The sequence below is a fragment of the Hypanus sabinus genome, chromosome 1, assembly GCF_030144855.1.
Source record: "Hypanus sabinus isolate sHypSab1 chromosome 1, sHypSab1.hap1, whole genome shotgun sequence".
Lineage (NCBI taxonomy): Eukaryota > Metazoa > Chordata > Chondrichthyes > Myliobatiformes > Dasyatidae > Hypanus > Hypanus sabinus.
Window position 1 is genome coordinate 64,058,972 of NC_082706.1, and position 22,267 is coordinate 64,081,238.

Here is a 22,267-nt window from a genome sequence, read left to right on the forward strand (position 1 = left end):
AATGGAGAGCAAATTAGTACACTATCAATACTATAAAGCTATTATTTTGTAATAGTTGCTGACAGAGAAATTCTTTCAATTTACTGTAAGTTAACAAAATCAGGACTGACACCTAGTAGAGATAATGGGCTGCCAAATACAATGCTTTCAATGATTGCATCCTCCAAATCTTCATTTTCATTGTACATTCAAGTTGGTTGTTGATGCCATCAAGTTCTTCATAATTCCTAATTCACTAGATTCCTAGTGAAATCGTTTCATCTTCACTCCCAGCTGTTTCTGGAATCTCCAAGCCTAAATACTTGAAACTGCAGTGAACAAAACGGTTCTGAATTGTCTTAATGTTTGTTTCTCGCCAACTATAAGTAATAAAAGTCACTGTTTTTTGAACACATACACATGCAACTGATTCTATTTAAAAACTGTTCACTCTAAGGACTGTGTAGTGTCTAATGATCATGCAAGGGCATGTGACTGACGTTCAGCACCAGTCTCCTGCCCCAATTAAGTGGCACATTGTTCCAATTAAATGAAGGGAATCCTGGCTATTTTCTCAATTAGTTTTTGATTTTTAAGCATAGTTCCAAATAAGTGGCTGCCCTGATTAGTTGATAGCCCAGTTAGCCAGAATCCATTGTATTATCAAAGAAAATGCTCGCAATAAAGTGAAAGATCACGGAGTAGTAAATGACAATGCTGTGGTACAGAATGATGAAAATGAACTGATTCATTTAAATGAGCTGTATTGTGGAAGGAAGCTCCAAAAAAGTTATTCACATATTTATAACTGTTGTACTCTTGCTCAAGATTGGGAATGTTTGTGTGCAGTGACACCTAATGGCTATCGTGGAGATGCAAGCACACCAAAATTCAACATTAAATGTCATTTCAAGCACCACCCACTGACATGCATGATAAATATTGTATGTATTTTATTAACTTGCTAGTGAATGGAATATTTAAAGTGTTTTGTATTCAGGAATGTAATTTTGTATTTTCTGTTCAGGAATGTAATCAGTGTATTAATGTAATGAATGTAATCAGAATTTAGCAGCAAATTTAGAATAATTTTGGATTTTAGGCATTAAACACAAAACAATTATAACGTATCAGGAAATCAATTTTAGTCAAATCCCTGGCTTCTCCAGAGAAAATAGAAAAGAGCTTTTAGTTCATAATTATTTATAGAAATTTGATTTAATAAAATTATTAATTAAGGTAAAAATACTTCATCTGTTAGTGAGTTTTGTGTGATGAATTATGAAGGTAAAATTAGGTCATAAGTTTAATGGGTAATGTGTAACCTAATTTGAAATAAAGCAAAGTTCTTTCACAGTGAAGGAAGAATTGAAATTAATAAGAAGCATGCCCTGAAAGCATGATTACACGAACAAGTCTCACCTCTTTCTAAGGATTTGATTTCATTTTTTTACTTTTCACATTGTCAATGATTTTAATAATGGAATTGATAGTTTTGCGGCATCAAAGTTTGCAGATGATATGAAGATAGGTAGAGGGGTAGGTAGTGCTACGGAAACAATGTGATTGCAGTAGGGCCTAGACAAATTGGAAGAACAGACAAAAAAGTGGCAGATGAATACAGTGTTGGGAAATATATGATAATGCATTTTGGTAAAAGGAGCAATAGTGCAGACTATTACATAAATGGGGAGAAGGTTCAAACATCAGAGGTGTGATGGAACTCCCAGAAAGTTACTTTACAGCTTGAGTCTGTGGTAAAGAAGACAAATGCAATATCAGAATCAGGATCAGGTTTATTATCACTGGCATGTGATGTGAAATTTGTTAACTTAACAGCAGCAGTTCAATGCAATACATAGTATAGCAAAGAAAAAATAAATAAAATAAGAATAATAAATAAATAAATAAATCGCTTACGTATATTGAATAGATTTCTTTAGAAAAATGTGGAAAAACAAATGCTGTATAGTTAAAACAGAAAGTGTTGTAGCGTCCAAAGGTTCAATGTCCATTTAGGAATCGAATGGCAGAGGGGAAGAAGCTGTTCCTGAATCACTGAGTGTGTGCCTTCAGGCTTCTGTATCTCCTACCTGATGGTGACAGTGACAAGGGGCATGCCCTGGGTGCTGGAGGTCTTTAATAATGGACGCTGCCTTGCTGAGACACCACCCTGAAGATGTCCAGGGTACTTTTGTAGACTAGTACCCAAGATGGAGCTGACTAGATTTACAACCTTCTGCAGCTTTTTTTGGTCCTGTGCAGTAGCCCCTCCATACCAGACAGTGATGCAGCCTGTCAGAATGCTCTCCACCGTACAACTATAGAAGTTTTTGAGTGTATTTGTTGACATGCCAAATCTCTTCCAACTCCGAATAAAGTATAGCTGCTGTCTTGCCGCCTTACTACATCAATATGTTGGGACCAGGTTAGAGCCTCAGAGATCTTGACACCCAGGAACTTGAAGCTGCTCACTCTCTCTACTTCTGATCCTTCTAAGAGGATTGGTATGTGTTCTTTCGTCTTACCCTTCTGTTTATTTCAAGGGGAATAAAACATAAAATCAAGGAGATAATGCTGAACCTTTATAAACACTAGTCAGGTTGCACTTGGAGTATTGTCAACAGTTTTGGGCCTCATATCTCAGAAAGGATGTGTTGTCATTGGAGAGAGTCCAAAAGAGGTTCTCAAGGACTATTCCAGGAATGAATGGGTTAATATATATGAAGATTGTTTGGCAGCTCAATTGAAACCTACCGAATGTTGAACGAACTAGATTGGATGGATGTGGAAAGAATGTTTCAGAACTAGAGGACATACCTCAAAATTGAGGGGTGACTCTTTAGGACAGAGGTAAGGAGGAATTTTTTTTAGCCAGAGAGTAGTAGATCTATGGAATGCTCTGCCACAGACTGCAGTGGAGGCCAAGTCTGCATGTAAATTTAAAGTGGAAGTTGATAATTTCCTGATGGGTCAGGGCATCAAAGGATATGGTTGTGTGGGGTTCAGTGGTATCCAGAATCAGCCATTATGGAATGGCAGAGCAGACTCAATGGGCTGAATGGCCTAATCTGCTCTTATGGTCTTCTGCAGACAGTCTGCTTCCTCAACACTACCTGCCCCTCCACCTAACTTCGTCTGCAAACTTGGCCACAAAGCCATCAATTCCTTCATCTAAATCATTGATATATACAGTAATGTGAAAAGAAGCAGTCCCAACACTGCCCCTGAGGTACACCACCAGTCACCAGCAGCTAATCAGAAAAGGCCCCTTTTATTCCCACTGTTCGCCTCCTGCCAATTGACTGATCTATCCACGCTAGTATCTCTGCTGTAATACCATGGACTCTTACCTTATTAAGCAGCCTCATGTGCAGTATCTTGCTTTCTGAAATTCGAAACAAATGCCATTCTCCCTCTCTGCCTCTCCCTTATTGAAGAATGGGGTGACGTTTGCAATTTTCCAGTCCTATTTTCTAGAATTTATTGATTTTGAAAGATCATTACTTATGCCTCCACAATCTATTCAGCTACCTTTTTCAACGCTTTGCGGTGTATTCAATCTGATCCAGGTGACTTGTCTACCTTCAGACTTTTCAGTTTCTCAAGCACCTTCATCTTAGTAACAACAATGACACTCACTTCTGCCCCCGTCACTTGAAGTTCTTGCATTCTGCTAGTGTACTCCACAGGGAAGACTGACGCAAAATACTTATTGACTTCATCTGCTATTTCTTTGTCCCCCATTACTACCTCTCAAAAGTCATTTTCCAGTGCTCTAAAACCCACTTTCATCTCTTGTATACTTTTCTATATTATTTGCTAGCTTACCTTCATAATTCACCTTTTCCCTATTTATAGCTCTTTTAGTTGACCTGTTGGTTTATAAAGCTTCCCAATCCTCTAGCTTCTCACTAATTTTTGCAATATTATATGCCCTCTCATTTGTGTTTATGATGTCTTTGACTTCCCTTGTCAGCCGTGGTCCCTCATTCTCCCTTCAGAATACCACTTTATCTTTTCTGCACCTTCCGAATTTTCCCCAGAAACACCAGCCATCATCCCTAATAGTGTTCAAAAAGGTTCAAAAGTTCACAGTAAATTTGTTACATATATGTCAGCATATACAACCCAGAGATTCATTTTCTTGCAGGCATTCCCAATAAATGTATAATAGAATAATAACCAAAGTAGAATCAATAAAAGATTGCATGCACTTGGGCATTCAATCAAAGTGCAAAATACAATATTCTATGCAAATACAAAAAGAAAATCATAATATTAATAAATAAGCAATAAATATTGAGAAAATGAGATGAAGAGTCTTTAAAAGCAGTCCATTAGTTGTGGGAATATTTCCATGGTGGGGCATGTGACGTTATCCCATGTGGTTCAAGAGCCTGATGGTTGAGGGAGAGTAACTGTTCCTGAACATGGTGATATGAATCCTGTACCTTTTTCCCAATGGCAGCAGTGAGAAGATAGAGTGACCTGGATGGTGGGTACATCAGATGATATTTGCTGCTTTCCTGCGACAGTGCTACGTGTAGATGTGCTCAGTGCTGGGGAGGTGATGGACTGGGCTGTATTCACTACTTTTGTAGGATTTTCTGTTCAAGGACATTGGTGTTTCAATACTTCCTCTGGTGCAGCCAACCAATAAATCTCCATTACACATCTACAGAAGTTTGTCAGAATTTTAGGTGTCATGCAGTGTCTTGGCAAACTCCTAAGGAAGTAGAGGCACTGTCGTGCTTTCTTTGTAATTGCACTTATGTGCTGGGCCCAGGATAGGTCCTCTGAAATGATAAAACCAGGGAGTTTAAAGTTGCTTCTCCTCTGATAAGGACTGGTTCATGAACCTCTGACTTCCTTCTCCTGAAATCGATAATCAGCTCCTTGGTCTTGCTAACATTGAGTAAGAGGCCCCCTTCCAAACAACTTTGGCAATCTCATCTCTCATGCCTCTGTAATTTCATTTACTCTATTGTAATAGTGATACATCTGATTTTAGCTTCTACCTTTCAAATTGAAGATTGAATTCAATTGCATTATGATCATTGCCTTGTAAGAGTTCCTTTATCTCTCCATTCATATCTGAATCGTTATGTAACAGCCAGTCTAGGGTTGCTATTGCTCTCATAGCTCAGTCACAAGCTGCTCTAAAAAGTCATCTCGTAAGCTTTCTGCAAATTCCCTTTCTTGAGATCCAGCACCAACCTAATTTTCCCAATCTACCCACATAGTGAAATCCTCCATGATTATCACAACATTGTCACTTTTACATGCCTTTTCTATCTCCTATTGTAATTTGTACCTCACATCCTGGCTACTGTTCGGAAGCCTGTATATACCTTCCATTGAGTTTTTTTACCTTTGCAGTTTTTTAACTCTATCCATAAGAATTCTACATCTTTTAATCCTATATCATCTCTTTCTAAGGATTTAATTTCATTTTTTACCAACAGAGCCATCCCGAGCCATCCCAACCCCTCTGCCTACCAGCTAGTCCTTTTGATACAATGTTAACCTTGAATGTTAAACTCCCAACTAAGAATTTCTTTCAGCCACAACTCAGAGATGTCCACAACATCATACCTGCCAATCTATTTGCACTACAAAATCATCTGTTTAATTCCATACACTCCGTGCATTCAAAGATAATGCCTTTAGCACTCTTCTTGATTTCGGCCCCCGTTACACTTTAACTTGTCCTACTAACTGCAACTTCATCCTATCATTGTATATCCTTCCTGACACACTGTATTTAGTTGTATACCAACTGCCCCATCCTCATCCCATCAATCCAGTAACCTTCCCGCTGCCAAATTAGTTTAAACCCTTTCCCATAATTCTAGCAAACTTGTCTGTAAGGATATTGCTGCCCCCTTGGGTTCAGGTGTAACCCGGCCTTATTGTACAGGCCATTTCTTCACGAGAAGAGATCTCAATAATTCATAAATCTGGACCCCTGCATTCTGCATTAATTCTTTAGCCACACATTCATGTGTCAAATCACCTTATTCTTACCCTCAGGCAATTTTATTGATTCTACTGTGGTTATTATTCTATTATGCATTTATTGGGAATGCTTGCAAGAAAATGAATCTCTGGATTGTATATGCTGACATATATGTAACAAATTTACTGTGAACTTTTGAACCTTTTTGAACACTATTAGGGATGATGGCTGGTGTTTCTGGGGAAAATTCGGAAGGTGCAGAAAAGATAAATCAAAAATGTGACACAGGCAGCATTTCAGAGATAACTACCATGGAGATCCTTCTTTTCAGCTTTCTGTCTAACTCCCTATATTCTCTCTTCAGGACCTCCTCCCTTTTCCTAAAAAGAAGCTGTTCCTAAAATGTTGTATAGCTGTTCTGAAGATGTTATAAAACACACAGTGTATAAGTAACTGCATGTGTGTGGCTGTATATACATAAGATTAGCTCATATACCTGGACTAATTCAGAATCAGATTCAGGTTTATTATCACTGCTATGTGACGTGAAATTTGTTAACTTAGCAGCAGTAGTTCAATGCAATACATAATCTATCAGAGAAAGAAAACAATAATAATAAATAAACAAGTAAATCAATTATGTATATTGAACAGATTTTTTAAAAAGTGCAAAAACAGAAATACTGCATATTTAAAAAAAAAAGTGAGGTAGTGTCCAAAGATTCAGTGTCCCTTTAGGAATCGGATAGCAGAAGGGAAGAAGCTGTTCCTGAATCACTGAGTGTGTGCCTTCAGGCTTCTGTACCTCCTACCTGATGGTAACAATGAGAAAAGGGCATGCCCTGGGTACTGGGGGTCCTTGATAATGGACTCTGCCTTTCTGAGACACCACTCCCTGCAGATGTCCTGGATACTTTGTAGGCTCGTACCCAAGATGGAGCTGACGAGATTTACAACCTTCTGCAGCTTACTTTTTCTGAGCAGTAGCCCCTCCATACCAGACAGTGATGCAGCCTGTCAGAATGCTCTCCACAGTACAACTATAGAAGTTTTTGAGTGTATTTGTTGACATGCCAAATCTTTTGAAACTCCTAATAAAGTAGAGCCGCTTCTTTATAACTACATCGATATGTTGGGACCAGGTTAGATCCTTAGAGATCTTGACACTCAGGGACTTGAAGCTACTCAATCTCTGCTCTTCTGATCCCTGTATGAGGATTGGTATGTGTTCTTCTATCTTACCCTTCCTGAAGTCCACAATCAGCTCTTTCGTCTTACTGACGTTGAATGCCAGGTTGTTGCTGCGGCACCGTTCCACTAGTTGACATATCACACTCCTGTACGCCCTCTCATCACCACCTGAGATCCTACCAACAATGGTTGTATCGTTAGCAAATTTATAGATGGTATTTGAGCTATGCCTAGCCTCACAGTCATGTGCATATAGAGAGGAGAGCAGTGGGCTAAACACACAGTGTTGATTGTCAGCAAGGAGGATATATATCACCAATCCCCACAGATTGTGGCCTTCCAGTTAGGAAGTCAAGAATCCAATTGCAGAGGGAGGTACAGAGGTCCAGGTTCTGCATTTTCTCAGTCAGGATTGTGGGAATGTTGGTATTAAATGCTGAGCTATAGTGGATGAACAGCATCCTGATGTATGTGTTTGTGTTATCCAGGTGGTCTAAAGCTCTGTGGAGAGCCTTTAAAATTGTTTCTGCCGTATGAATATAAAGTGGAGCTAGGTGCAGGATTAACTGTATATGTACAGTGACTGACAGGAAATGATAAAGTGACAAATGACTCTTAGCAAGTGGAATTCTTCTCGTAATAGCATAAACTCCCTCTCTTTCTATTAACCTTCCTCCCACTAATGTCCATAGTGAGATCTTAGCGGAAATAAGCTTCTTCCTGTATCTCCTGCCACTTCTCAAAAAAAAGGCAGATATAAATGATGAAATTCACCCAAGCCTTCATCATGCCAACATAGCCCTTAGTCACATGAGTGAATATGTTTTAAAATTAAGGGCTGAAACCTAGTGTGAGGTTTGTACTTTTCTGCTGCCTTGTATGCTTGTGAGACATGGACTACCTATGGCAAGTATCTGAAAGCATTGGAATAGCACTAGCAGTGCTGTCTTTGCAAGCTGCTCCAAAGTCCACTGATTGAGTAAGCCAATCAAAGTGAATTTCCCCTTTCAGGCCAGAATACCAGCATCAAAGCTCTAATTATACCCCGGTGTCTCCAATGGGCATATGGATGCCCAACAACATGCTCTAGACATGAACATTCAACTGAGGTTAAATTGTGTTTCCTCTGAGGTTTGGTGAGACTAGAACTAAAGGTCATGGGTTAAGGGTGAAGGGTGAAATATTTAAAGGGAATATGAAAGGATAATGAGAACGTGGAATGAGCTGCTAGTAGAAATGCTGACGTGGGTTCAATTTCAACTTATCAAAAGTTTGGATCAGTACATTGATGGGAGGAGTATGGAGGGCTTTGGTCAAGGTGTAGATCACTGGGACTTGGCAGAATAATCGTTCAGCACAGACTAGGTGGGGCAAAGGGCCTGTTTCTGTGCTGCAATGCTCTATGATTCCAACTCCAAGCTCCATCACATCAACACTTACCTGACGGAGAATGGAACCAATATTGAGGGTGTTCGGAAGGCTTCCTTGGGAAAGGTTTTTAACATTTCCACCAGTTCATGGGAATCCTGGGCACATGACCATTCTATTTGGGTAAGCATTCAGAATGTCATTTGGATAAACCTCAAGCCCCTTTATTGGGAGCACACAGCTGCTCAGTTTAAATGGTGGAATGATTATATCACAAGTAAGAGAAAATCTGCAGATGCTGGAAACCAACACACACACAAAATGCTGGAGGAACTCAGCAGGCCAGGCAGCATCTATAGAGAGAAATATAGTTGACGTTTTGGCCCAAAATCTCGACTGTACTTTTTTCTATAGATGCTGCCCGGCCTGCTGAGTTCCTCCAGCATTTTGTGTGTATTGAATGAATGTATCAGTTCTCAGATCATCCACTCACCTCCATTGAGCTCTTGATGCAGTAAAGTCTCTGTGTTCCCACATTGGCTCTCACCAGTCACAAAAGTTCCCAAAGCACATATGGAAATAAGTCATCCTCAATCCCCAGAACACTTAGATGATGTTTTATTGTACTTTACTTAAACCTTGGGTGAATGGCATTATGAGGTGGTAACTGCAGTAAAGAGATAAAGACTTTAAGAAGTGATAACGGAGAAATAACATTCAATAAAATGTTTACATTCTGATAAATTGCTTTTCAGTGTGAAGATGTAGATCCTAAATAAAGCAAGATAAATTCACCAGTATACATTACATTATTTATTTAAAGGGTTTTGTACATGTTGCACTTTTGGCGACACCACAAAGTAGCTTCACTTAAAAACAATGTATTTTTAGACTGTATAGTTGACTGACTCTAGAGCTGGTCATGAGTGATCTAGTAGCAATAGTTTTGTTCTAAGTAGGAGGCTAGAGTGTGCAAGCGCATGAAGTAGAGCACCAAAGGTTTAAAAAGGAGAGGAATTTTTCAAGGCTCTGTTTTAAATCGAAGCAAGAGGCTGAGAGTGAAGGAATCCCAGAGGGAGGTCATTTTTCTTTTACACTGATTGGAGAAAGAGGCTAGACTGCATAGGCACGTGATGTAGCGTGCCAAAGGTTAAAAAAAAACACCAGTTACAGCAGGCAGCATTGAGAGTGAGCAGCGGAGTGAGAGGGAGCAGAGTGGGATGGCTTTGGCTCAACAGGCTTCGGCGTGAACAGGCAGGGGCAAGAGTAGGTTCCTGTAAGTTTTGTTTTGTTTGTTTAGAGTAGAGAGAATGCCAGGCAGGATGTTGGAATGCTCCTCTTGCAGGATGTGGAAAGACAGGGAGACCTCCGGTGTCCCTGACAATGACACCTGCAAGAAGTGCATCCAGTTGCAGCTCCTAACAAACCGCGTTAGGGAACTGGAGCAGGAGCTGGATGACCTCCAGATCATTCGGGAGAATGAGGGGTTTATAGATAGTAGCTACAGGGAGGCAGTTACGCCAAAGGAGCAGCGCACAGGTAATTGGGTTACAGTCAGGCGAGGGAAGGGGAAGGGCAGGCAGAGCAGGGCTCCCCTGTGGCCGTTCCCCTCAACAAGTATACCAATTTGGATACTGTTGGGGGGAGGGATGACTTATCTGGGACAAGCTGCGGCAGCTGGATCTCTGGCACAGTCTGGTTCAGCAGTGCAGAAGGGAGGGGGGAAGAAGAGGAGAGAGATAGTGATAGGGGACTCGATAGTTAGAGGTACAGACAGGAGGTTGTGTGGTTGTGATGGAGACTCCCGGATGGTTTGTTGCCTCCCAGGTGCCAGGGTCAGGGATGCCTCTGATCGCATGCACAGCATTCTGAAGTGGGAGGGTGAGCAGCCAGATGTCATGGTACACATCGGTACCAATGATGTAGGAAGAAAGAGTGAGGAGGTCCTGAAGAGTGAGTATAGAGAGCTTGGTAGGAAGTTAAAAGCAGGACCTCGAGGGTGGTAATCTCAGGATTGCTACCTGTGCCACGTGCCAGTGAGGGTAAGAATAGGATGCTCTGGAGGATGAACACGTGGCTGAGGAACTGGTGTAGGGGACAAGGTTTCAGATTTCAGGATCATTGGGACCTCTTCTTGGGCAGGTGGGACCTGTACAAGAGAGATGGGTTACACCTGAACTACAGGGGTCCAATATCCTTGCAGGGAGGTTTGTTAGTGAAATTGAGGAGGGTTTAAACTAGATTTGCAGGGGGATGGGAACCAGAGCTGATAGTGGAGCAGGGGTGAAAATAAATGATGTTAAAAGTTCATGCAAAGTCACAATAGAAGGGTTGTGTGTGGTGGTAATAATCTTCTGAGGTGTGTCTACTTCAGTACGAGGAGTATTGGGAAGGCTGACGAGCTGAGGGCGTGGATTGATAAATGGAATTACGACATTATAGACATTAGTGAAACTTGGCTACAGGAGGTGCAGGACTGGCAGCTCAATGTTCCAGGGTTCCGATGTTTCAGATGTGATAGAGGCAGAGGGATGAAGGGTGGGGGGGGGGGGGGGGGGTGTGGCTTTGCTAGTCAGGGAAAATGTTACAGCAGTGCTCAGGCAGGACAGATTAAAGGGCTTGTCTACCAAGGCCATATGGGTGGAGCTGAGAAACAGGAAAGGTATGACCATATTAATGGGGTTGTATTATAGACCACCCAATAGTCAGTGAGAATTGGAGGAGCAAATCTGCAGAGAGATAGCAGAGAACTACAGGAAACATAAAGTTGTGATAGTAGGGGATTTTAATTTTCCACATATTGATTGGGACTACCGTACTGATAAAGGTCTAGATGGGTTAGAGTTTGTAAAATGTATTCAGGAAAGTTTTCTAAATCAATATATAGAGGTACCAACTAAAGAGGATGCAATATTAGATCTCCTATTAGGAAACGAGTTAGGACAGGTGACTGAAGTGTGTGTAGGGGAACACTTTGGTTCCAGTGATGATAACACCATTAGTTTCAATTTGATCGTGGATGAAGATAGATCTGGCCCTCGGGTTGAGGTCCTAAACTTGAAAAAGGCCAAATTTGAAGAAATGAGGAAGGATCTAAAAAGCATGGATTGGGACAGGTTGTTCTCTGGCAAGGATGTTGTTGGTAAGTGGGAGCCTTCAAAGGAGAAATGTTGAGAGTGCAGAGTTTGTATGTTCCTGGGGGAAAAGTTTAAAGGGAACATGGGGGGGGGGGGCTTCTTCACACAAAGAGTGGTGGGAGTGTGGAATGAGCTGCCAGATGAAGTGGTAAATGCTGGCTCACTTTTGACATTTAAGAAAAACTTGGACAGGTTCATGGATGAGAGGGGTTTGGAGGGATATGACCCGGGTGCAGGTCAGTGGGACTAGGCAGAAAATGGTTCAGCACAGCCAAGAGGGGCCAAAAGACCTGTTTCTGTGCTGTAATATTCTGTGGTTCTATGGTGAATAAGGAGTTTTGTGTGCATGCTCCGTATTTTTTTCTGGCCAGTAGTGTTAATTCCATTTGATATCTTGTAAATTATTGTACCTGGGGCAATGCCGTGAGTTAAATAAAAATGAAGCTGCAGCCTAGAATTCTATAGTATTTCTTCCCATTATGCTTGTTGTTATGTTTGTGTAGCCTGCATTCAGGAACAAATCAGCTTAAATTAAAATTGCCTTATTTTTTCCCCTACAAATACTCAACTGCAGATTTTCCTAAATCATTGGACATATTCATAGCAACAACATGATGTTGATTTCTAAGTATAATACTGTATTTAAAGAAATTAATTAATGACAGAGATCTTAATAATTTAAATAAAAAGTCATTCCTCAGTGAAGGTACTTGTGAGCTTCAGAATTGAAGATCAGATATCATTCAGATTTTCACTTTGATGGATACTGATTTCTGCTCATTCACCTTCCTCCTTGTTTTGTGTAAGTAATCTTAGTGTTCATGCCAGTAATCCAAATATTCTTTCTTATAGAAGCAGCATTGCATGGCTTGTTGGGAGCACTGACCAGCACACCATACAGTCCCACACAACATCTTGAGCGGGAGCAGGCTCTTGCCAAGCAGTTTGCTGAGATACTTCATTTTACATTACGGTTTGATGAACTGAAGGTGAGCAAAGGTGTACAATGGTGCATCAGCAGTCTGTACTATAGCAGTAATGTGATGTTGATAGGCTCATAGAACACTGCGGCACAGTACAAACCCTTCAGCCCTCCATGTTGTGCCAACCCATATAACCCTTAAAAAAAGTACTAAACACACACTACCCCGTAATCCTCCATTTTTCTTTCATCCATGTGCCTGTCCAAGAGGCTCTTAAGTACCCCTAATGTTTTAGTCTCCACCATCATCCCTGGCAAGTCATTCCAGGCACTCACAACCCTCTGTGTGTAAAAAAAAACTTACCCCTGATGTCTCCCCTAAACTTCCCTCCCTTAATTTTGTACCTATGCAATCTGGTGTTTGCTATTGGTGTCCTGGGAAACAGGTACTGACTATCCACTCTATCTATGCCTCTCATAATCTTATAGACCCCTATCAAGTCCCCTCTCATTCTTCTGCGCTCCAAAGAGAAAAGTCCCAGCTCTGCTAACCTTGCTTCATATGACTTGTTCTCCAAACCAGGCAACATCCTGGTAAATCTCCTCTGCACCCTCTCCATAGCTTCCACATCCTTCCTATAATGAGGTGACCAGAATTGAACACAATATAAACAATGTAACACAAAAGGGAATCATATTTGATTCCCTTTTCTGCCTGCTCCCCCTCTATGCACTTGTGGACATGCACATATAATTTTCATAGCCATAAATGCATGATCTCTATTTGGCTGATGTTAGAAACTTGAGATGGATCCCAGAGATTCCTGTTAGAAAAGATGGCTTCTACCACCTTCAAACTACGAGTCAAATAAAAACCTGAACCAGTGACTTTCTGTGCTCTTGTTGATAGCTTCTCCTCAGTTTCGTGCCTCCATAATATATTGGGGATAGAACTGTTCCAAGCTAGCAAGCTACAACAAATAGGATTTCATGGAGAATCATGTATGCAGTCTCAACTATCTACAAATCTAGATTTGACCTATATTTACAACTTAGTTGAAAGAACTGGGTTGAGTGTAATAAAAAGTGCTAAACAGAACAAAGGTAAGTGAAAATTGAAGATGGTGAGTGCAGAGTTAGCAAAAGGGAATAAATGGTAGGCAAATATTTGGCAGATGAAATGTAAAAGGGACACTGTAAGGTTATCTATTTGATAGGATTAATAGAAAATCAAACTATTGCTTAATTGTAGAGTTTATAGAGTTCTAGTTGTCCTCGTACATAAAACTCAAATTACAACAGTAATTAGGGAAGAAAATGGTATGTTGATAAGACTATTACTTCAAGAGAGATGGACTATAAAAGTTGGGGAATTTTGGTACAATTGGTGAAGTCTTTGGTAATACCACGACTGGAGTCTTATGCCTATTTTCTTCCTCTTGTCGAGGGATTGATTTGTTCGAAAACTGTTCTGAGAGGTTCTCTAGGGTAGCTGTTGGGATGATAAACGATTGAAAATGTTGGACGTATACTTATTGGAGTTTAGAAGGATGAGAACAGATATGAATGTGTTTCAGAGGAAGTTTCCAGTTGTAAGGGTATCCAAAACTAGGAAGCCCGACAGACACTAAAGAGACTAATAAAGAGACCACTGGGTGTATGTTAATGGTCTTGTGCTAATGTAGCCTATCCACTTCAAGGTTCAACATGTTGTGCATTCAGAGATGCACTCTTGTGCACACAAATGTTGCAATGTGTGGTTATTTGATTTACTGTCACCTTCCTGTCAGCTTGAACCAGTTTGGCCATTGTCCTCTGCCTCTCTCATTATCAAGATGTTTTTGCCCCCAGAAATGCCACTCACTGGATTTTTTTTTTTGTTTTTTGCATGATTTTCATGTAAACTCTAGAGACTGTTGTGCATGAAAGTCCCAGGAGATCAGCAGTTTCTGAGATACACAAACCACCCCATCTGGCACCAAAATTATTTTACAGTCAAAGTCACTTAGCTCACATTTCTTACCCATTCTAATGTTTGGTCTGAACAACAATTGAATCTTGTGTCTGCATGCTTTTATAAATTGAGTTGGCTGATCAGCTATTTGTATTAATGAGCAGGTGTACCTAATAAAGTGACCAGTAAGTGTACATTGAAGATAGAGATGGGGAAGAATTCACTTCAGTAAGCTGTGAACCTTTGGAATTCGCAGTTCCAGAGAGCTGTGCAGATTGTCATTGAATATACTCAGAACTAAGTTACAGATTTTTAAAATATATGAGAGATGGGCATTGTGGAAATGGAGTTAAGATCAAGGGCAGATTATCCATAATCTTACTCAGGGACTGAGTTGGCTCAAGGAGACATGGTCTAGATCAGAAATTGTGTTCAGATGTTGGGTGGGAGGTTGGCAGTGTCATCAGTAGAGGGAAAAATGGATGATGAAACAAGGGAAGGAAGAACCTATTGAATGCTATTCAATTAACAAGGCTTCATAAAATATAATTACACCATCTCTAATCCTACATGGATTTTGCAAAGGTTTGGTCATAATAAAAAAAATTCTAATGATTTTACAGGTTATTTTAACATTAAAATAAATGGCATTATTTCTTGAAATCTTTGGGCACAGATGTTTATGAAAATATTTCTTAATGTTGACTTTGACCATCACTGATGTTTTCTGCAAATAACAATCACTTCTCAATGCATATGTATATTTTGTATAGATTTTATATATAAATATTTTATATTAAATACATTTCAATTTTATATTATTGAATTTTAAGCAGGAAAAGCAAAATTAATTTCATTTAATTATACAGATGACAAATCCTGCTATACAGAATGATTTCAGCTACTACAGGAGAACTTTAAGTCGCATGAGGATCAACAATGTTCCAGTAAGTCAAATGTTTAGGATTTTCTGGCAAAAGAAAGCTGAAAGCAACTTTTGGGGTATGAAGAAGTGCTATTAAACTGGAGGTCCAGATATTGCTATTCTGATTTCTTTCTCTACAAAGTGCACTTCTCTATTCTTCTTAAATCTAATCAGCAGAATTCGGTTGTGAACTAATGTGCAAACTCCTCTCACTGTTTGTATAGTAAAACTGAAAATGTTATGCTCCTTTGCACTTTAACAAAGCCTGAATATGCTCTAATATTTTCTCTGACCATAAATAACTGTTAGCAGTATATTTGCATTCCTTTTCCACTTGATAAATAGGAAATTTTGAAATACTTGAGGCAGTTCAGATTTGTTTATGACATTTCACTTTTTAATCATGTGCATATTAGCATCTTCATTTACAGTTTATAAAATGTTCAGAAAGTTCATTAAAAATCACTTTTTTGCTATCTATTTTGATGTACTTGCAAATATTTGAGCATTATTGTTCACTTTAATTTTAAAGTTATAAAGCATAGGAGTTTATAGAGTTATAGAGCATATCCCTTTAAAGCTTTCCTATCCAGCTATCTGACTAATTGCTTTTAAACATCGTTATATTTTCCTCTAAGAATTCCATTGGCAGTTCATTTCAGATACCCGCCATCCTCTATACTGTATACAGAGTTTTCCCCTCAAGTCCCCTTTAAATTTTTCCCCCTTACCTTAAATCTGTGGCCTCTATTATTTGACTCCACTACTCTGGAGGTGTGGGGGGGGGGGGTGTTACTTACCATGGGGAAAAACAAAGACATTATCAATCTTCACTCCAAGGGAAACAGTCTCAGCCTACCCAGTGTCACCTGAAAAAGGTTTCCTTCTTTCTATGGTGCTTTCAAGTTAGGCTTGAGAAGGTGAGAGTAAACACAGGTAAGTGAAGTACTCCCATAGTGTTGGAATGGATAGGAAATGTTAGAAATTTAGTGATAAATTTCAGGATGCCAAATGACTTGGAGAAAACTTGTCTTGCACTTCTAGGTGTATTTGGTGAGTTGCTGCATTGCACAGTGATGGCACTGTGTGTCTGGTACAAGGAGTGGTGAATATGTTCCAATGAAGTTAGAATAATGTTGTTAGCACCTTCTTGATGTGCTTAGATGATAAGCGAGACTCGGGGAAAAGAAGATGTGATTCATTTGTTGCAGCGTGCTCTGTCCTTTGACTTTATTTTGTAACCACAGTATTCCAAATCAGCTTTATTAACATATGTCATGAAATGTGTTGTTTTGCTGCAGCAGTACAGTGCAGTACATAAAATATACTATACATTTTATTAAGAAATGTAAATAGAAGAGAAATAAGTTGTACAATAAGAGAGCAAAAGTAGTGGGGTAGTGTTTATGGGTTGAATGTCTGTTTAGAAATCTGATGGTGGAGGGGAAGAAGTTGTTCCTAAAATGTTGATTGTGTGTCTTCAGGCTCCTGTACCACCTCCCTGGTGGTAGTAATGAGAAAAGGGTATGTTCTGGGTGCCTTTAATGATGAAAGCCACCTTTTTGAGGCATATCTTTTGAAAATTTCTTTGATTTTGAAAAGGCTAGTGCCAGCAATGGAGCTGGCTGAATTTACAACCCTGCTCAGCATTTTCCAATCCTGTGTAGTGGCCTCTTCATAACAGATGATGCAACTATTGTGAATTCCCTCTATGGTACATCTGTAGAAACTTGCTAGAGTCATTTGTCACATACCAAATCTCCCCTAACTCATAATGAACTATGGCCACTATTATGCCCTCTTTGTAATTGATTCAGTAGGTTGGGCCAAGTATAGATCTTCAGAGATGTTGGCACCCAGGAACTTGAAACTGCTCACCCTTTCCACCTTAATGAGAACTGATGTGTGTGTTCCCTCGACTTGCCCTTCCTGAAGTCTACAATCAATTCCTTCGTCTCACTGATGTCGAGTGCAAAGTTGTTGATGCGACTATACTCAAGCAGACAATTTATCTCGTTCGTGTACATCATCACATCTGAGGTTCTGCCAGCAACAGTTGTGTCATCGGCAAATTTATAGATGGTGTTTGTCCCCAATGATAGATACTGCCTTCTTGAGACATCACTTTTTGAAGATGTTCTTGATGGTTGGAAGCTAGTGCCCATGGTCGTAAACTGGCTGTGCTTACAACCCTCTGGAGCTTTTCCTGTCCTGTGCAGTAGCCCCTCCATACTAGACAGTGATGCAACCAGCTAGAATGCTCTCCATGGTGCATCTGTAGAAACTGGTTAGAAGCTTTGTGTCATACCAAGTCTTAATGAAATACAGTCGGCCCTCCTTATCTGTGGGGGATTGGTTCCAAGACCCCCCTTGGATACCAAAAACGCGGATGCTCAAGTCCCCTATTTAACCTGTCTTTACGTCTTTAGGACCTGAAGGTACAGCTCTGAATCCGCAGTGTTTCTGTTCACGAAAATAACCACGATCACGATTGAAAATTAGGTGGAAGTAATAAAGTGATCGGAAAGAGGTGAAACACCATCGGTCATTGGAAAAGCATTAGGCTACAGTCGGTCAATGATTGGAACAATTTTAATGGAGCGTGAGAAAGGCCCTGCCCCAATGAAAGCTACAATTATTACTAAACAACACAGTGGTTTAATTATTGAAAGACATATGTTTCTTAAGTGTTTTATATGCATAGTAAGGTAAAATATGTACTATATACTAAGAAAAGCGTTTGACTAACTGACGCTAAATAATACTGGATGTACCTGTTCCGACTTCAAATCCAACTTAAAGATGGACTCAGGAACAGAACTCATTCATAACCCGGGAACTGCCTGTACTTTAAAGTCATTTCTAGATTACCTATAATACCCAATACAACGTAAATGCTATGTAAATAGTTGTTAGACTGTATTGTTTAGGGAATAATGACAAGAAAAAATAGTCTGTACATGCTCAAACAACGAGTGCTGGAGAGAGAACTTCAGGGTTTTCCTGATCTGCGGTTGGTTGAATCTGCGCATGCGGAACCTGCAGATAAGGAGGGCCGACTATAACAGCTGGTGCGCTTTCTTCATGATTGCATCAATACGTTGGGCCTAGGATAGATTTTCAGAGATATTGACACCCAGGAACTTGAAACTGCTCACCCTTTCCACTGCCAACCCATTGATGAGGGCTGGTGTGTCTTTTCTCAACTTCATTTCCTCAAGTCCACAATCAGTTCATTGGTCTTACTGATGTTGAGTACAAGACTGTTGCAAAACTACACAACCAGCCAATCTATCACACTCCTGTATAACTCCTCATTGCTATCTGAATATTTACGCAACTGATCCAGTTACACTTTGGTTCAAACTGATCACTCTCCCCACTATCATCTCTATGCTTCTTCCATACTTTTCCCACTACCCTACACCACTCCTCCCCCACACATATAAATGTGTGCAAACACATTAAACGAAACTATTTTCCTATTGTATCCTACCATCCTAAGAAAGAACTAATGCTACTTTCCTATTTTTGGGCTATTGTCCTGTATGTTAGATCATATGCTTATCCTCGGTAGCATTGCTTAAATGAGCTGATGGTCATGAAAACTCAAGATTTAGAAGAATTAGATATTCTTTCTTGGGTCGGCAGTCTCATGACATAGAGAAATGTTTTCACTTAGAGGATTTTACATTTTTGGAATTACGTACAGCAGGCTCCAGATACCTAGTCAATGAACATCAATACGAAACACAAGACAAAAAGGATTTTTGGAAACTAAGAGAATCAAAGCATGTAGCCATAGGGCAGGAAAATGGAATTCTATGATAATGATCTTAGTGAATGGCAAAGTAGGTTCACTTATATATAGTGTACAGTTCTTTAGGTACTTGTGAATTCATGGTGATTTTAGTTGTTCAATGATTGCACTTATTAAACAAAGTTATGAACTCTTTTATTTGTAGGCAGAAGGAGAAAATGAAGTAAATAATGAATTGGCCAACAGGATGTCCTTGTTTTATGCTGAAGCGACTCCAATGTTAAAAACCTTGAGTGATGCCACAACAAAGTTTGTTTCAGATGTAAGTATATTGACGTGGCCTAACATGCATAGAGTCTGATGTATATGTGAAAAATAAAGCTGATACTTTTTAAACATCTTTTGTAGAACAAGTCTCTACCTATAGAAAACACGACTGACTGCTTAAGCACAATGGCAAGTGTGTGCAGAGTTATGCTAGAGACACCGTGAGTAGGACATGTTTCTTATTGGTAATTATTTCAGAGAGATATTACTATGGCTCATATCCCACTGACTAGACTAGGATGTTGTAGCAAATCAGCATTAAGTTAGAAATAGAAAGTAAAACAGCAGAGGAGGTATAGAATTATGAGCAAAAATGGGATGGAGGAAAAGAAAACGTGAATTTCTTTTTAAAATCTAACAATTTTATTAGATTGGTAATGATGCTTTTTTGACTTTTTAACAATTATCATTAAAGGGATAATTTAATCCATAGTTTTAAGTTTTAATCGTATAAAGCAAGTTTCAATGGCAATCTATATATAGGGCTAAAAAATTATTGAAAATAAAAGGGATACTAAGGGGCAGTTGTCTTGTGTGTGAAACAAGCAGGTTTAAGTCACCCAGCGAATCCTGGAGATTAGTAATTCACACTAAATGCTTTCATCCCTTGTGCTCACTGCTCACTTAAAGCATTGATAAGTAGAATTTATTGATTCCAATTGTGTAATTTTATTTGGGGTGTTACAAATTGGCTATCAAATTCTTTGCATGAAGCAAATTACAATATTTAATGTAATTTAGCATGGCTGTCAGTGTTTCATTTGGAATCATAGAGTGAGCCTTATTCAATCCAGTCAACTTGGCGAGGTAAAGTAATTGGTTATATTAGCCAAAAAATTATTTCCACAATTACTGATGTGTTCGAAAGTGGTAATATGGCACTGTTTTAAAGTGAAACTGAACGTTAAAATCATAGAAATGCTTGTCTGGTTTATTTCTTTGTGGACAGGGAATACAAGAGCAGATTTGCAAATGAAGAAACAGTATCATTTTGTCTGAGGGTGATGGTAGGCGTTATCATTCTTTATGATCACGTGCATCCAGTTGGGGCATTTGCCAAAACATCTAAAATAGACGTGAGTTCAATCTGTTCATTCTGATTATATTGTCATGTATCTCTTCAAGCTGTTAGTTTCAAATCAACACACGTAAAATGTTGGAGGAACTTGGCAGGTCAGGCAGAATCTATGGAAATGAATAAACAGTGAATATTTTGAACCGAGACCCTTCCTCAGGACTAGAGAGGAAGTGGAGATGGGGTAGTATCTGAATAAAAAGGTGGTGGGGGAAGGGAAGGAGGATAGCTAGAGGGTAATAGATGATGCCAGGTGGGTGGGAAAGGCAAAGGGCTAGAAAGGAAGGAATCTGATTGGAAAGGAGTGTGGGCCGTGGGAGAAAGGGAAGATGGAGGGGTACCAGGGGGAGGTGAAAAGCAGGTGAGAAGAAGTAAGAAGCCACAGTGACAAATGGAAGAAGAGGGAGGGGAAAAAACTTCTACCAGAAGGCGTAATCGATGTTCATGCTGTCAGGTTGAATGCTACTCAGACAGAATATGAGGTGTTGCTCCTTCACCCTTAGAGTGGCTTCTTCACAGCATAAGAGAAGACCATGGACCAACCTGTTGGAAAAGGAATTAAGATGGTTGACCACTGGGAAATACCACTTTTGGTGGATGGACCGAAGGTGCTCGACAAAGCAGTCCCCCAATTTACAATGGGTCTCACTGGTATAGATGAGGCCGCATCAGGAGCAACGGATACAATAGATTCACCAATGAAGGACTTTTTGGAGGCAAGGGAGGAGGTGAATAGGCAGGTGAAACACTTTGGCTGTTTGCAGGGGTAAGTGCCGGGATGGAGATTAGTGGGGAGCAGTGAGTGGACAAGGAAATCATGGAGGGAACAATCCCTGTGGAAAGTGGAGAATGTGTGGAGGGCGATGAGAGGTAAACGCGTGTTTGGTGGTAGAATCCCTTTGGAGATGTCAGATGTTGCGGAGAATGATGTGTTGGATGAAGAGGCTTATGGGGTGGTAGGTTACAACAGGAATAAGTCTCTCCCTGTTAAGGTGAGGTGAGCTTCAGACTGTAAATTGCGCAGCTTTCAGCTCCAGCCCGGACTTCGAACATCAGCAACTTGGCCATGAGAAGGCCTTGGCGAGCAGCATTAAGGAAAACCCCAAGGCATTTTACAAGTATATGAAGAGCAAGAGGATAAGAGGATTCCAGAGAGTAGTGGTTATTAACTGTTTGTCAGGTTGGAGACTAGTGGTGTGCCTCAGGGATCTGTACTGGGTCCAATGTTGTTTGTCATGTACATTAATGATCTGGATGATGGGGTGGTAAATTGGATTAGTAAGTATGCAGATGATACTAAGATAGGTGGTGGTGTGTATAATGAAGTAGGTTTTCAAAGCTTGCAGAGAGATTTAAGCCAGTTAGAAGAGTGGGCTGAAAGATGGCAGATGGAATTTAATGCCGATAATTGTGAGGTGCTATGTTTTGGTATGACTAATCGAAATAGGACATACATGGTAAATGGTAGGGCATTAAGGAATGCAGTAGAACAGAGTGATCTGGGAATAATGGTGCATAGTTCCCTGAAGGTGTAATCTTATGTGGATAGGGTGGTGAAGAAAGCTTTTGGTATGCTGGCCTTTATAAATCAGAGCATTGAGTATAGGAGTTGGGATGAAATGCTAAAATTGTACAAGGCAATGGTGAGGCCAAATTTGGAGTATTGT

The 22,267-nt window shown here is 39.9% G+C and overlaps 1 protein-coding gene across 9 annotated transcripts in view; it reads left to right on the forward strand.

The window, feature by feature from the left end:
- The window catches only part of fam49bb (family with sequence similarity 49 member Bb), a 193,174-nt gene that overhangs the window by 154,639 nt on the left and 16,268 nt on the right, over positions 1-22,267 (forward strand). For all 9 annotated transcript variants that reach the window (XM_059970567.1, XM_059970538.1, XM_059970523.1 and 6 more), the window contains 5 exons: positions 12,490-12,626; positions 15,383-15,460; positions 19,404-19,520; positions 19,607-19,686; positions 20,475-20,601. In XM_059970567.1, coding sequence (XP_059826550.1) covers positions 12,490-12,626; positions 15,383-15,460; positions 19,404-19,520; positions 19,607-19,686; positions 20,475-20,601 — 539 coding nt within the window. The remainder of the gene's footprint in view (positions 1-12,489; positions 12,627-15,382; positions 15,461-19,403; positions 19,521-19,606; positions 19,687-20,474; positions 20,602-22,267) is intronic.